Genomic DNA, 17,660 nt, shown 5'->3' on the forward strand with positions numbered 1-17,660 from the left:
AAAGAACACCATTTCGGCCTTCATTTCCTGATGTCTGCACGTCACTGCTACTCTATCTGTCTACAGAGCTTGTTTGTTAAAAAAAACAATTACTCGATGCAGATGTAATCACAAGTCAATCACCTGCACCGTGAAGGCTGGTGAAGAAGGCAATGAAATGAGCGCTGCTCCCTCAGTCTGTTGACTTTTTCAATTATCACCACCCAGGTAATGAGTTACAGCTCCTAGTTGATTTCAGCTTCTATTTCCTTCAGCTGGCAGTTTATCATCATGACTTGCTAAAAGCCATGTTCATCAGTGCTGCCAATTTAGCAATGAAATGAGGGCTGTGACGGCTCGCTGAAAGCTTGAAGAGAGACCATCCTGGAGAAAGATTCAACCTTTCCGGGATCACAACCACTACTACCAACTACTAAGAAATTATACAATAAACAAAATGTGTAAAAACCTAAAAGGTAAAAGGCCGCATAGCTCCATCTCTAGGAATAAGGAGCCCTCACAACAGTTCCAGAAAGGATTACCCCATACTTTAAGCCACTTGAAATTGTTATGGATATCAAAGCCAATTTCCAACACAACATGATCTAATAAAAGCTGTTTTTTTTTTTCAGGGACACTGCCTGTGAATGTGAATATTAATGCAAGTTGCTCTTCTTGAATAGCTGTAATTATTTAATTTCCTCTTAAAAACATGTTTAACAATTAACACTTAGGAACCATTAAAACAATGATTTGATGACAGTTGAACCTCTTTAGTGTCAAATGTAGCAAAGTTAGACTTGTGTAGAAAAGTGTCAAACATCTATCAGAGACTTTCGAGGCTAGCCTAAGTGAGAACTGCACTGCATGTTTATGACATACCTTCACCCATCTAGATCATGTAAAACACTTTGATTCCCTTTGAGTGAGTGACATATATTAATTCCTCTGTGATTGTGTCTCAGCCTACAGACCTGCCAGCTTACTACAGTTTAGTACTTGGTTTTAAGAGGGTACACTGACACTTTTGTCAATGACAGTGGCACTGCAGTGTCATGGCACTTGACCATTCCCTGCTTTATTGCATATAAAAGAAAGAAGGTGATGTTAGACAGGCTCTGCAAGCGATCCCGGTCCGGTGACCCCTTAAGGTGTGAGGCGCTTGGGGTCGCGAGGGAACATGGACGTCTGACGGATATTGTGGAGTCCCAGATACAGCATGACCACTCTCTCCAGCCCTGAGGGGGACAGTAAAACGGGCTTATCAGTATGTGTGTGTGTGTGGGGGGGGGGGATTTCCCCAGGCACCATCTGGTCTTCTCAACAATCCCAGACAGATGATTCAACAGAGAATGGTAAAGTTGAGAATGTCTTACCAATGCCACCACCGGCATGTGGAGGAGCGCCGTACCGGAAGGAGTCGATGTACGCCTTGATCTTCTCCAGGTCTGCACAGAACACATTGGTCAAAATAAGTAAGTACATTTGGCCTAAAAGCCATGTCCGCACCTATTGCTAAATAACTGAAATAAATTAGATGATACATTGTGGTGGCCACAGAGTTCAAAGAGTCAAGGTCATATTTCCTAAAAGAATAGCATGTACTTTGACAAACAATAGTTTATCTGTACTGTCATTTAGTGTCAGTGGAAACCCCTCCCACCCCCAGGTTACCGATGCTGTGATGCGTGGCTCTATCAGTCAGCAGCTGGGCATCGTGGACTCTCTGAGCTCCAGACAGGATCTCCTCCCCTCTCATGAACATGTCGTAGGAGTTGGAGTATTTCTGGAAGCACAGTGGATGTGTGTCAGAGCTGGAGCGCAGTCACGGAACTGAGAGAACGGAGAAGAGTCAGGCCGGGCTCAAACTTACCTGGTCACTGGGATCAGGCATTGTGTAAAAAGGTCTGACCGCCAAGGGGTATTTGTCCAGCACGTAGAAGTCAGTGTCATACTGAAAAGGGCACAAAAGAGACAGATAGAAAAGATGCTCATGTGTAACAAGTGATGATCATTCATCTGTGGCTTTGCTTCGAAGGGTAAAGAAAAGTAGTTACATACTTTGTCTTTCACAAGACGGCCAAGCAGCTTCTCGTTGGGGGTGCTGCAAAGAGGGAATACATTTATTACACAGATGTAACTGCAAAATTGTCAAATTAATTCAGGCCCATGTACATAAACTCCACCCATTCCTCCAACTGTAAAATATATAGGAGGTTTCTATAGATATTATTCAGCTAATGCATTAGAAAGGATTCAGTGATTATGTGAAATTCTAGAATACAGTAGTAAATTCTAACCTCAGGTCTTCCTCATCACCCATCTCCACTCCTGCTGCCCGTAGCATGGCAACACCCTCCAGGTACTCCAGCCTCAGAGTGGGTTCCAGGAACTTAAAGGGTTCACTGGGGTACTGTTTAGCCACAGTCTGGATCTCTGTCTGGAACCTGACACACACACACACACACACACACACACACACACACACACACACACACACACACACAGACACACAAGGAAATCAACAATGTCAAGCAAGATCCAAACCACCCAATACATTACCAGTAGAGGGCAGCATAACCTTTTTATCAAAAATGAGGCAAATGACACATGCAGTAGTACCAAAGAGAAATGCTGTGTATAAATGACTCATGATTCCCTTCTGCGTCATTATCACACAGCTGGTTGGCAAATCACAGCACAAGTCATGCCAAGGACTTGGCACCAGCGCTATACGAGCTTACCTTTGGGTAAACTATCAACAATTTATAATTATTATTATTAAATGTCAGTTTCAATGTCATTGTTATAGGTCAGTAAGGACACCAAACAGATACTTTCCATCTGCACACAGTAACAGTTTCACATCACACAGGTCCATCTGAAGAAGTTAAAATAAAGTATCTCACTTGTCTTGAAGGCCTTTGAAGATCTGCACCATTGTGTCAGTGATAGAGTCGATGACCTCATGGTAATGGTAGTTGAAAGCCATCTCAATATCCAGGCCCACAAACTCAGTCAGGTGACGATGAGTGTTTGAATCCTCTGCCCTGAAAACTGAGAATGTACTGCCCATGAAGGTGTTGATCATAATTACTTCACACAGATTATTTGAGCATGTTATCGCATAGACAAAATTACTTTCATTTAGGAAAAATCCTCAAGAGTATGGCATGAACAGCTAGTCACTGGTAAACTGATCAACCTCAACTTCAGCATTGTTACTACCCTCATTTGACCAGTGGAGGGCTCTGTTGACCTAATGTGTAGATGATTGAGACCTTGAGTCCAACTGGGAAAATGGTGGTTCTCTTTCCCAACAGGTCAAATTTAAAATACTCTACATTTGAAGAGAATGTCAAGGATTTTGTCTGTGACCTCGCTAACATCCGCCAAGTGTAGTGGAAGACGTAGAATCCAAGCAACCTTTAGTTTTTTTTCCAATTTCATGAGTGAGGCAAATTGTGTTTTTCTACAAACCCCTCAATCAATCCTGATCCACCAAGGAGAATCGCTTTTGAAAAGCCTAAGGAGTTCAATTCGGTGTGATTCTCACATTCACCAACAGCACTGGACAGAGTTAGCTGAACCTATTTTTTTTACTTTATTACATAACTGATGCGTTTTCCCTTCAAAAAGACTTTCGATTAGGCATTAGCCACGTGAAATACCCTGCTTACTACGGATCTGAAATTCAGTTGAACTGTTCATCTAAAGAGTTACTCTGGTGGTTTCCAGAGCATAGGCTGTGAGGTACTTTCTAGACTGCTGATGCAATGTGCGTTGATATTTAGCGTAGCACCTACTGGCTTTCTGAAAGCCCAAAACGTGGACTGGGGGGTGGGTTTGAGGGGGTGTGAGGTACTTACCAGGTCCCACACAGAACACTTTGTCAAAATCAGCGCAGATGCACATCTGCTTGTAGAGCTGGGGGGACTGGGCCAGGTAGGCGCTGGTCTTGAAGTAGGACACGGTGAAGACGTTGGCACCCCCCTCACTGGCAGCTATGGGCGAAGAGCAGCAGTTAGACACAGAATCACTGGCTGAGACCAACTAGTTTCAGTAGTACATCTGAGGCCACTGTGCTATTATTGGAATACATGTGAGTGACGTCTTTTCGTGGTGGGCTTGTCACTCTCGATGGCTTGTCTAAGAACACTGTGTACTAGGGGTGCTGGGTGTGTGCACCGGAAATGTGGTTTTGGGGCACACTTAGAGTTGGCTTTTTTTTGCAGCTGGGTCATGACATTTGAGCGCCAATTTTAAATGTACAACCGCCAAAGAAGAGCATTTTCATTGGCTACCTCAGAAATACAACTGGGGAAGTAGTAACCACCATCCACACCCCACACACACCCATTTCACATAGCAAACCGCCAAAGTGTTGCAATGGGGTTTTGAAAGACTGAAATCACCACTTGGGCTCCACCTCTTCTAGCGTTTGATTGGCAGACCAAAAAAAGGACCGTATTTAAGTCAAAATCTCAACCTGACTTGCCACACAAGATGTTTACCTCTTCGTTGGTAAGTCCCTCAGACCTTGTGACGAAGGTGCTCACGCAAGCCACATGACTCCAAAAAACATTATCCCAGCTAGGCCTCAAACAAACAAACAGCAGCACAATGGGGGAAGTTGCTTGCGTGCGTGCTTGCTTGCTTGCGTGTGTGTGTGTGTGTGTGTGTGTGTGTGTGTGTGTGTGTGTGTGTGTGTGTGTGTGTGTCTCTCCAATGCAGAGCTCATCAGTAACGGTTCTTCACACCGCGTACACACACGTGGCCCTGAACCATGTTATCCATCGGCCACGCATTGACCCTTATTGACAGAGTCAAAAAGACTCAATTTTCTGCTGATATCAAGGATGCGCTAACCAGGACTCCTTATCTGATGAATGGGGTGCTTCCACTCTGATAAATGCCCTACCCAGCTTCTGCTCTGACAGTTTTGGCCCCGTTTCTTGTCCTTCCCCACATGAAAAAGGGCTCGCCTTGGAATTGTTTTCCCCCGGCCTGGGAGCGGTGGCGGGTGACTGATTAGGCGCAGCTCTGTGTGTGTGTGGGGTGGGAGCGTCAGTTAGGAGGCAGAGTGCTCTCTCTCTCTCTCTCTCTCTCTCTCGCTCGCTCAGTCTCTCTTTTCACCCTCTCTGGCCACAGATAAAGCCAGATAACGGTGCACCGTCACACGACACGCACTCACTAACTGCCACACATCAGTGCATGGGAAGCAAGTGACAAGACTGTGTGTTTGTGTTCTGTGTGTGTGTGTGTGTGTGTGTGTGTGTGTGTGAGTGTGTGTGTGTGTGTGTGTGGTGTAAACCAAACCCTGCCTCCAAGATAAAGCCGTGGGTTAACTGACGCATCAGGGTTTGCGATGAGAGAGAGTGAAAGGAAGGTGGGATGAAGAGAGTGCTAGAGTGAAAAAAAGTGTGAAAAAGATACCAGAGATGATTTTTGGGGTCTGAATCTCCACGAAGCCCTTGTTGGTGAGCGTGTCTCTGAAGAGCTGGCAGACGCCCGACGAAAGGCGAAAGATGGCCTGGCTGGTCGTTGTCTGGGAGAGAAAGAGAAAAAAAGAGGGACAATTACAACAAAGCCGAACATCTACTGGAAGGAAACAGTGATCAGATCAGACTGAAAAGCCTCACTGCACAGTTTCAGCTAAAGCAGTGGCAAATGTTCACAAAGCTAACTCGCTTTCAAAGGGGCAAACTAGACTTATCTGAGGTTCAATGTAAATAACAAAGTCCTCAGGAGCCCACTTAAACCCCCAACACTGAAGACACAACTGCACGAGGAGTATATTTAAACCGAACCATTGCTCAACGTGTTGTATTCACCGGAAAAAAGAAGAGAAAGAGAGAAAAAAAAGCCATGTCTGCCTGCAAGGACACACTACACCCGAGTTCCTTTCTTCCACCATTCACTGTACAACAAAAGGCACTGAAATACGACTTCGCTCATTCGCACTGTTAATCAGACGAATCCCCGCTGATAACTATTGATGTCATACAGTCATTTCTCTTCAAGCTGGTCCTGGCTGACAACACCTGCCCACAGGCCTGGTGGCTTCAAAATGTCCTCGCTCAGACAAATTCACAGCCATGACAAAGTGATGAAACACCCAATTTGTCCTTCACTATCTGGCAGAAATGCTGGGGGATTTCTGTGCAGTAAAATATTCAGGCCAGGGCAAGACACAGAAGATAATAATAAAAAAAAACATTATTTTCTAAGTTAAAATATTAACTTCAACTCGTCAAATATTTATTGAAGACTCTTAAATGTGTTATTCAGTGAAAAGTGTAAAATGCATTTAAACAGTGAAAACACCACCACCCTGATTGACGCCTATGCCAAAGACAGACACTTTCACTTTTTTTTTCACAGTTTACATTCAAATAGTTCATGTGAGTAGGCGGGTAGCATACTCTCTTGTTTTCGCACTTCTCCATATTTGCTTTCACAGTAGGGGGTTGGGGACCCTTTACGTCATTGTGTTGTTGACGCGACAGTGTCAACCAAAGCAGAGGAGACGGAAAAAAAAAACACTTTGTCCTGTGGTTTAGTCACACGCCTACTGCTCAGAGATTTTTTTTTTTTTTTACATGTCCTGCCATCACAGACAAGCAAGTGCACAACACACATGCTGTGTTTGTTTTCAAACAGCTTTGTAAAGGTGCACATAGAGACGTGGTAATTGTGAAGTAATTTGGTCTTTCCTAGGCACTGTTTTACAGGCTTTTATTGCCGGTTCCCAGTGGGGGCCGAGAAAAACCTGTTAATGGGTTTACTCTTCACTGAAGTGAGGCCATGATAACAGGCCAACAGCTCCACTGGCTCAAAGGAGCACATTGTCCTTGAAACAGGTGTTCTGAGCAAAAAAAAAGAGGGAGCCAATGGCAAGAGCTGCTTTACCCAACTACTCCAGCACCGGTTGGCCAGACTGTAACAATGGAGCTCTTGGGGTTTTTGGTGGGCAACACATGGCTTCTTGCCCACGTTTAGCTGCACATTTGGAAGTGTATCAGGAAGATCGAGACATTAGACTGTAAAGAAGAGATCATGGAGGAGGAGTCTTACTCGAAGATCGATGACACGGTTGTCCAGTTTGGTGTCCTGATTGACAGTGGCTCTGCCTTCCTAACAAGGGAGAAAAAAAACAAAAAAGATTTAAGACATAATAATGAACAAAACAGAGTTACATAACTTCACGACAGCGCCCCTCCCACCTACCTGTGGTGTCTAGTCCAACCCAAGAAGTAGGCTCGATAGCGGTAACATCCTGCCTCTACATCTCATACATGCACACCCAAGACGCACAGACGACCACATTTTTCACACTCCCTGATGGAGGTTGAGTGCCCTGAACTGCGTGATTCCCCGAAGAGAACACCTGGGCCACAAGTGCAGCCAAGATCACCTTACTGAGCAAACAGCCATCCTCCTCAGCTGTCCTTAAGCCCTGACCCCCAACAACAGAACAGGCAGGGCCAGGAATTACTGTGGTATGCAATCCTCAAATCCCCTCTCCACACTAAGGCCCTATTACATATCTAATTGTCCAGATAGTTGCAATTTGCTGGCTGTGGGGATGTTTCAATGCTGTGGACCACCAGAATGTCAGCTGGCCCCGTCGCATGTCATTGCTGTTGGAAAAAAAGAGAGACCACCCTCGACCACTCCCCCTCACCTCATCTCCCTCCCCCTCGGGACGAACGGCATCCTCCAACTGCAGGGGCAGACGCGGCTCAGCCATGCTGATCACGAACATCTGAGACAGAAAAATGGGAGACAAGACAGACAACACGTGAGGCCAATCCAGAGCGAGAACATCAGAGAGAGGGGGGGGGGCTTATAAGCAGAAACACATGGGACACACTGAGAAGAAGAACAAAAAAAAATGGTCTAATGTGATACCTAATGTCTCCATCACACACACTGCTACAATCCTGTCATTCTGTTGCAATCTGTCTACTCCTAGACGTGGTTCATATTCAGGGCCCACAAATCTCGACCAGCTGCACTGAAGGGTCCCATTGATGAGTCATAGGCTACATCCACACTACTACGCATTAGTTTTAATACACATCACTTTGGCTACGTTTACGCCTGGTGTCCATACTACTCTGGAGCACCTAACACCAAGGTCTTTTGAAATGCTAGTGTTTTCTTGTTTGAAAATGCCAGGGTTGCATTTAAGTGTGGATGGCTATAAACAGAGAATTTTGGAAATGATGACACAGACACCCACATTGGCTTCCAGGCTAGGTCTCATCAGTCATGACGTATCCTTCCCTGAGTCGTCACGCTCCTAGCACCTTTCCCGAAGGGTTTTCACTTTTTCAGGCATCTTAGTCATGACTGAGATTATTTCTGATACATAGGTAAAAGGCTTGTCTGGATGGAGACCGCTTACGTATTAGTGTGGACGTAGCCTTAGTAGAATAGAGTACAGCTTCTGTGGCCTGCTAACAGCAGCAGTGACGGTGCCCTACCCTCTCAATGTGCAGCTCCACATCCTGCTGAGAGCAGCTCTCGATCTTCTGGTCCACCTTCCTCACCACAGCCTCCACATCTACGATGCTCTCCTTGTTGATGCTGAAAGAATGGGCACGTGGTGAGCTCACAGAATGTGCATAGACTCAATACAAATATAACTGTGATAGTCTGTGAGAGTGTCTCCAACCACACTTGGTGTAAAACTCCACTTTAAGAATCTTTTAAAAAGGAACCTATGATCTTTTAGCAGATGCCGTTTTCCGCAAGTGAATTTTAAGACAGTGTAGGCATGTATATCTGCAGAATCAGTGTTATTATAACTCAGACCTAGGGCCTCAGGACTACTGGTGACCCCCCCTCATACAGCTACACTGAAGGAATACAATGTACATCAAGTTCAAAGGCTTATATGCATATGGAAATGAGGGGGGGGCCTTGAACTTCTTCAGAAGCATACACAATCTCCTTATGGACCCATGTAACATTAGGTTGTTAGTGTACATGACACTAGCAACTGTGGAAGGTGGAAATTTGTGGACGGTGGAAACATTATGTAATGATTTCCATTGCCATGCACGGTTCCTCTTTTTTTTTTTTGATTGAAACATTGCCAAACACAAACAAATTGTGATTGCACTGGCAACCCATGGGTTTGTAACAGCTTCATATGGCGCCACTTTTTGGGGCCGCACCATGACACCATGATCCTCAGAGACAAAACTGAGAGCTCCCCCAAACCAAGAGTCGGAAATTGTGAAGTGCAGTAGTCTTCTTCTGAAGGAAAAATGCATTTTTGAGAGCAATTTTCCATTCTTCTTTGAAAATACAGCTTTGGACCTTCATTTCCTCTGTGTGTGTGTGTGGGTGTGGGTGTGGGTGTGTGTGTGTGTGTGTGTGTGTGTGTGTGTGTGTGTGAGAGAGAGACAGAGAAAGAAAGAGAAGGCCAACTGTCACGGAGAGTAATCCTTCAGCTCGTCTCATTAAAGAGGAGTAATGAGAGGCAAGAGAGGAGATCACAGCCCCAGCCAGCTGCTTCGGGGAGACACTTCACACTGCCGGGATCAGCTACACAAATAAAGCGCAGTCTTCATTTCTTCCCCCCGCCCGTTCGCTCACTCGCCACGGCTCCCAGGAACAATAAACCGGGCTGATAAAGGAGTCTTGATTAAGTCTCACTAAAGGCTGGCTGATGCCGCTTCGCTGGGCCGTAATCCCTCAGCACAATGAATCGAGAGGGCTCAAGGAGGAGAGGACGACAGAAAAGGAATGGCTTAATAATATAAAGGAAGCGTGCTGGGCTAAAAATCATATTTCATGGCCATTTTTACTTCTCCCACTTCATCTCTGAAGGTGGCTGGGTGTGATACTGAGTGCAGATCAGAGACGTCATGGGGGGAACAAATGTCACCAGAAAGTCCCCACAAAAGTCCACTCCAAAGTCTCAGAGAGATAATAATACAGATATAAATAGCAAGAGGCAACTGCTGCGGAATGAAACAAAAATGAAATGTATCCCAAAAGTTGGTTGCAAGTTGCAACCCATGTTGAGGTAGTATTGTGTTATGTTGTTGTTTGTTAAGTGGCTGACAGTGGTTACACCATCTATTACACAAAATGTCCCAGTTGAGTGCCATGTACGCAACCAAAACAGTAATGTTTGACATCATATCTTGAGCAACTAAAATAAGAGGGAAGTCACAAATTCTAAAGACCCAAAGGGTTTGATTCTTCACAGTGCATCAAGCAAAATGTCAGACTGCTCCAACCTGCTGAGCAGAGTCCTTGATAGCAAGTCTGTTCTCCACGCAGCTAGCGCTGGTCAGTGGAGGAAAGCAGTCTCTCTTGTACAGTCAAGACAAACGTTGCAAGGTACCGCTTTGGGCATGCTGCTTAGGGCTTACAGCGCGGTGTGGAAGTTGCTTTAGGTCATGGAGCCACAGTGTGTCTACACGCCAGAGATCTGAAGGTCAGGTCAGGTCAGGGAAATCCCAGTCAGCGTGACCCGCCTGGGACTGTGGTCAGTTGACAACAGACATCCCATGACTGACCCCGCGTGCAAGTGCACACGTGTGTGTGTGTGTGTGTGTGTGTGTGTGTGTGTGTGTGAACAATGCGTTAGTGTGTGTGTGTGTGTGTGTGTGTGTGTGAACAATTGTGTTAGTGTGTGTGTGTGTGTGTGTGTGTGTGTGTGTGTGTGAGTGAGATGTGTCAAATAGAAAAGGCATGCGGGACTGTGTGCATAATGCAAAGTCAGCTTTCACGTGCAGAAGCTCAATTCTACAGAGCATCTATTAATATTATATATTGGCAGTTCTAAATTCTTTGTAAACACTTCCATGTGAAAAACTCTAGTTCCCTATCGCATCAAGGTCTAATTTCAGTGTTGACACTAATACACTACAACTGCTGTGCTGAAAGGTGGCTACCTGTGAAGCTTTAATGGTCTTTTAACGTTACTTCCTGACAGACCTCTCTCTGACCCTAGACTCATTCATTAGAAGCAGGCTTTTAAGTGGCCCAGTCTCCCTAAAGTAACTCAGCTGCTTGTTATCTATAGTGCAGGAATGGGCCCCGTTTAAGTGCTGATGGAGAGCTGTATCCCAACAGAAACCGGTGCTTTTGTCCAGAAGTGGCTAAGTATCGACTGCCGATGAATGTGTTCTATACCCAAGTGAGACGCGGCGACCACACTCACTTTCCCACCATTGTTAGAACCTGCGCTGACAGGAAATGCGTTCCCCTACTCACTTGGCGGCAAACTTGACCATCTGCTTGCTGGCGCGATCTCCCACGGCGACCAGGGCCTGCACATTAAACTGCTGCTGACGCAGGACCAAGAAGCACTGCTTCCCTGGAAGAGCAAAAAAACATCAGTCGGAACCAAGCTGTGATTCCCACATACTCTCTTCCAAAACTCTGTCAATATCAATTTTTTTTTTTGTTTCTTCTTGCCTGTAGTTTTCTTATTCCAACTCAGTATGGTCTACCCTCCTGCCCACCAACCCTAGACACCAAATTTCCAAGGTAATCATTAACCCCCAATAAAACCAGCTCACTTTGAAATGTGGCACACCGGTCGGACTTGTCACCAAATTGCCATCTGCACACCTTGAGAGCGTACAAACTAAAAATAAACCTGCAGGTCGGACCGACATCAGAGAGACCACCCAGACTCTTTGATGTCCTGGGGGGGGGGGGGGGGGGGGGGGGGGGGGGGGGGGGGTGACAACAGTGTGAGGGGGGGGATCAGGCAAAGTAAAACTGTGAGGCTCAGGATGTTATTTGGCTCTCAAGGACATCCACCACTGAGAAGGAATGAATAAGGGGCTGGTGGGGGAGGAAGGAAGAACAGGTCTCGACATGGAAGTTGTCCTGGAAGGAAACCGCCGAGATATGATCATAATATGGTGGTTTATTCATCATAATATTCTTAGCCCCCGATGCGTACGTGCAGGCCCCTGGCAGCTCAGATGCCCCCGACCAAGGAAGGGCTCAATGGGTTCATTGTAGTGAATAAAAATTGCTAATGCTGACAAGCAGTTTGAGTTTCTGAAGCCCACCTTGTTGGAGAAGAATGCAAGCAATGTCATTTGAGCCTGCCAAACGAACATAATCGGTGAACATTTTTACAGCTGTTTAAATTTTAAATTACTAGACTAACATTACAGTTGTGCTAATGTGTCACATTTTTCTGTATAACAAGCACTTAGCAGTCTGCCCTGATCCCCCATGCCCGTGTTCCAGCCATAAATCTTTGGTATGAAGGCAACCTGGGGGTCTGGTGCCATGCTATCTTCCTTTTGAATTCCACCACGGGCGCTGGAGCGCCTTAACAAATGGCATTGGCTTGACAGATACCCTTGGTGTGGAGGCAGGAGAGCCTCTCAATACAGCTGGCAGGGAAACTGGATAGCATAATGATGGTGTAGGTTCGAAGCCGCTAGCGGTGGGCTGGGTCTCTACCTTTGGCTCTGCTGGTGTGAACCCTGGCGCGCAACCAGATCAGCTGGTCAGCCCTCTGCGGCGTCAGCTCCTGGACACGGACCAACACCCTGTCTGGCTCCGGCAAGGGAAGAAAGGAGCATCCTTCAAAATGACATCAAAGTGTCCATTTCTCACACAAACACTGGCACAGGCACACCCGCACAAAGTCTCTCACACACACACACACACACACACACACACACACACACACACACACACACACACACACACACACACACACACACACACACACACACACACACACACACACACACACACACACACACACACACACACACACACACACACTTTACAACAAAGCAGTTTGCTCAGATTACACTGCCGGCAGGATCAATAAATATGAAAGAAAACAGGCCCCTCTTCCTGAAAGCTGACCATCTCGGGCGCATTGTCTCACCCTGTGACAAATCACCTCTGCTCCTGCCCCCCTTGTCATGTCACAGCTCTCACCACTTCATTATCAGCAAGAGGGGAACAGTGGGGCCTCCCTCACCTGCCCCTCGGTGAGCTGCGGGCCTCCGCCCCCAACCCCTTACTGCCCACATAAAAGTATGCAACTACTTTCACTCATCCTTGCAGACAGTCACGCGGCGGGTTGTATCACTTTGTTCTTGCGCGCTGGAGCTGAAAGGGCAGGCAGACAGATGGATGGGTACGCAACCAGCACCTCCGCACCACCCCCCAACCCCCTTCCCCTCCAGCTCCAGCTCCCACCTCACTCAGGACTTATCGAGACAAGATTAGTCATCGCAATTATCCCTTGACATTCGCAAGCAGTCAGCCCTCGGTGAGAACAGCACCAGACAATTGCATCCCTATGAGTCATAATGGTATCATATTATGCACTGTGGTACAGCTGTTTCTGACTTTCTGTGAGCAAGGTGAGCGTTGGGGGGGAAAACAAAGGTACAAAACAGAAAAAAGAAAGAAGAAAAAAATAACTTTCTATTCAAGCTGTGAACGGCAAAGAACAAAAGAGGAGAAGAAGCAGAAGCTATGACTACCCGCTCACCCAGTTTCTGCTGGGACTGGACCATCGGGGACACGCCGTACCGATCCTTGGCAAAGTCCTGGAGGGAAATCAAAGGAGAGGGAGAGAAAGAAAAAAACACAAAAAACAGACAGAGTTGACACTGTGCATGCAGAGACAGAGACAGAAACAGAGCGAGAGGCTGGATGGGAGCCAGTGAGGCATTGTCTTGCAGCGCATACTCACATCTTCATCTGTGCTCTGCTGCTCCGCGGCCTGTCAGAGAGAGCAAATGCCTGTCAGACAGCTGAGAGACAGATTTCATTAGGCTACATTACATTTTTTTTTTTTTATCTCGCTTTGAAAACAAGGTCACTATGATGAACTCAACCTAAATTCAGGCCCAATGGGAAAACACTGATTGGGATTATGCAGAAACAAGAGGCATATTCATGGTAGTGTTACTCTTACACAATTAAGCAACACTGACCTGTCCTATACAGTACTATTTTAATATGAGTAAATCACCATCACAATCACATTTCTTATCATGCCCTCTTAAAAGTGAAGTAACACATATTTAGGTACTCTTTGTGTGAAGTGACACCCTAGGATATGAGAACAAAAGTAGCACATTCACAAGTACATTTTTTTTTTTCATGTTTCAAAATATCACACTTCAGGGTGAAGTGTTGTGTCACAGAGGAGAAAGAGGAGATGTTGTGCAGACGTGACCTTGTGTTCAATGCAGTGCGCTCCAGGCTCTAAGTGTGTTGAAATGATATGCTTTCACTGCGCTACATGAGATAGCAAAGCGACACCCAGCAAGCTCCCAAAGCCTGTTCTTAGAGCATCAACAGCTCTGGGTCTGGTCTCCCCTCCAAGACTCCTGTGTTGGCACAGTAAGTCAATGACTTGCTGGAGCTTAATGACTAGGCTGTAAAAACTGAATTTCTACACAGCACCTCAGACGGCGTGTTCAAAATAATGAACCCCACTGTTTGCGCTTGTTTATTTATGCTAAATCAATACGCTCTTTCAGACTTAAATAGACTTTTGTTGGAGCATAGAAAAACATTAGAGTAACAAGCACAGGAATTGAAACAATGGTGCCCCCCCACCAGACCCGCCTGTGCCAGCGTCACGTTCACAGCTGTGGCAAGTGGTGGGGTTTGGGTTGAGAGGGGGCTGGGTGGGGGGGTTAAATCTCACTAACCAGCTTGGCCTGCTTCTCAGCCTTCTTAGCTGCTTTCTCCGCTTCCTTCTGCTGTTTCTTCAGCCCTTTCTTTGACTGGGCCTGCAGCTCCTCCTCGCCCGCTCTGCAAACGGGAAGCCAAGACAAAACATCACCGTCAGCTCGCGTCTGCCCCCCCCCCCCACCACCCCCTCCGCCCGAGCGCCCAGCTCCCATCTCCTCACTTCCTCACGGGATGTTTTGGACGCGGTGGGAAAATGCATTCCACCCACTGCTCGCTGTCTGGCGCACCATCTCCCCTGGCTTTTAACTGTAGCTACCTTTAATCCCATTGTTTTCTGACGCTTCTAAATACATCTGAGACGTTTTCTAAATCACCTTGAACTTTTCATGTTTCGCTTGCTTGTGAGGGCTTCTCACTGCGGAGAGATGGGTATAGGCCACAGGGTTTACAAAAACTGATGGAAACTACGACGGCAATAGGCTATGTGTTGGATTGCAAGCTCCTCAGGTAGCTACAGGTAACAGCTAGCTAAACACATGATCTGGCAGTTGAATATTTCAAGGGAATACAAACGTGTCTATGATCTCTTCAAAACAGCTTAATGTATAAATGCACTGACAGCAAATGAGTGTAGTAAGTATTCCATAGATTCAGTAAGAATTCTGAGGCATGCAGTACAACAACTTAGAACTTGTGTTACAGATGGTGGTCAACATTTGATAAGACTCACTAAAATAACTTCCCCTTTGTACTTGCTCCATTAAGCTAACTGGCCTGGATATATCAGTCAAGGCCAAGGTCTATCTCAGACTCCACTCTATCTGATAAAACCAGCTATGATAACTTTACAAAGTTTTGCACTCCGCTCAAACAGAGCAAAGGTCTAGGTTGCGTCTAGCGAGAGAGGGAGATGAACTGCATCATTCCATTTCAAGCTAGGACATGAAGGATTGTAACACACTCCAGAAATGTATGGCATATGTAGACTGGGAAGAAAAACATGTGACAATTCTTTGTTGACATCTTTCGCCTAGGGTTAGGGTTATTCTAAAAAGCACAGTATGTTGAGTAAACTGAGACCGACATATAGACCATCCTCCCCTGACTGCAGCTTTTGCCCATTCACTAAGAAAATCAAGGAAGCTAAGTACGCATGGACGCACACAGGCAGACCAATTCCACTAATGAACAATGGAAAGGAAATTGGCAGGCCGCTCACTAAGGCAAGTGCATGCCTATTACCATCCAACAGCTGAATTCACAGATGAGACAATTTAACTTTGAAAACTCAGGATGGTAGAGCATTCTTGGATCCTTGAAAAAAAAATGGGCAGACACGCTTTCACACTTGCTCCACTGGAAAGTTACTCAGTTACTAAGAACAAAGGAAAGTAATAAACTCCAAGTCAGTCATTTTTCCCCAAGACATGTGGGTTGGGACCTAATCAAGTGAAAGTCCTGGTTAGACACTACCAGATAGAATGTTGTTTGCCCTGTATTCTGATAATGAGCCACTCCACTCTAAGACCGCTTGTCTTACCAGTTTTGTCGATGTCTATGACAAATTCCCATCCATTACACCATAAATGACCATACCTTAACAGAAAGCAATTTTGCCTGATAAATGCTGCCCATTCTTTGTTACATTTGGTGGCAGAACAATAATATAACAACGTCATGGAAGATCACAATATCCTTCGGCCAGAAGGACAATTATAAATCACCATAAATAGCCTACTGTGGAATTGTCGAGCACATGACCTAATAGGTTAAATCTCTTGAGAGTGCTCAGTACAATTCGAGATTACTTAATTATGAAGATGCATATTAGGCTCTATAGTAGCCTACACACAACTGGGTGTGAGGTCGCTTATCTGACCGTTTATTTGAGCAAAACGGGACAGACACGGTAAAAGGTTTAACTACGTGAGACAAATATGGCTGTCAGGCGACTGATGTCGTAAACAGGAGTGTCAGGACAGGCTCACACCTGTTTCAGCTGCATGTGGAGGGGTTTAGCCAATGGTTTTAAGGTAACAACTGCGACTTTGTCAACTTTGTCAATATACTGAATGCACCCAGCGCACAAGACTTTTTTCTGTTAAGTCAAGAACTACGTGAGTTTGAACGGAACGTCACAAACTAGCGTAACCAACCAGCTGTTGCAAGTTAACTAGCAAGCTGGCTATAAGCACTTTGGTTTCAATGTGAGTTAGCCTAACGTTAGCACCCCTGCCATCCAAGATGGAACAGCAAAGTTAATTGGGTAGCTAACAGGCTACGTCAAATGCCAACCAAATCCAGTATTCTGATCAACGCTGGCCAGCTAAAACGGTTGGAACACTGCAGAACTGTGTTGTAGACCATGTATAGCCAATTCCCCGATCAGATAAAGCAATGGCAACACATTCTACTGCTGATGCAATCAACTGCAAGTGTGTCTGGATGGCATATCGTGAGCTTTTTATGCTAGTTAGGTAGCCAGCTGACGTTAGCTAGACAATTAGAACAGTTTGTCACTCTACTATAGGATATTTACATACCCTTGCACATCGTCTTTAGTCATGGCTAGACCTCTCAGTGATTCGAAACAGCTACTCGGGAGAATCCTGAAATATTTTACAAGGGAGTTGCTAGGAATGCTCCTCCAGAGGCACGCATGCGAAGAAGGACTTATTTTGAGTGTGCACTGCAAAAGAGCCTGTAAGGTGTCCGTGTAGAAACAAAAGACGGGCAAAATGATTCTGCAGACACTTGTCTTGCATGTGTACTTTATGTGAAGTGACTTGTCGACATCAACCTGCCTCTGCTTTATGCCAACCGAGCTATTGTAGTTTTTTAAACGACATTTTTTTTTTTTTTTTTTTTACATTTTAAGGACAACGGCCACACTTGAGTGCAAATGTAATTATTATAATCAGCTGTAGTCTACATGGAAAAGTGATAAGGCCATTACAGATGTGTCATCATTGGTTACAAAAGTTTAGCAATTGTAATATATGTAACAAATA

General features: G+C 45.6%; 1 protein-coding gene across 1 annotated transcript; it reads right to left on the reverse strand.

Moving 5' to 3' along the window:
* Positions 1-659: 659 nt before the first annotated feature.
* dars1 (aspartyl-tRNA synthetase 1) lies at positions 660-17,327 on the reverse strand. Its single transcript, XM_080838470.1, has 18 exons — positions 17,193-17,327; positions 14,667-14,769; positions 13,697-13,726; positions 13,493-13,550; positions 12,439-12,531; positions 11,224-11,326; positions 8,472-8,574; positions 7,667-7,747; positions 7,057-7,116; positions 5,416-5,527; positions 3,849-3,983; positions 2,889-3,036; positions 2,280-2,426; positions 2,041-2,083; positions 1,853-1,933; positions 1,654-1,765; positions 1,356-1,427; positions 660-1,217 (listed from the first exon to the last, which is right to left on the reverse strand). The coding sequence occupies exons 1-18, from the start codon at positions 17,213-17,215 to the stop codon at positions 1,126-1,128; spliced, it is 1,596 nt and encodes a 531-aa protein (XP_080694596.1). The 5' UTR covers positions 17,216-17,327; the 3' UTR covers positions 660-1,125.
* Between the last annotated feature and the right edge of the window lie 333 nt (positions 17,328-17,660).

This window comes from Sprattus sprattus (assembly GCF_963457725.1).
Source record: "Sprattus sprattus genome assembly, chromosome: 5".
NCBI classification, from domain to species: Eukaryota; Metazoa; Chordata; class Actinopteri; order Clupeiformes; family Clupeidae; genus Sprattus; species Sprattus sprattus.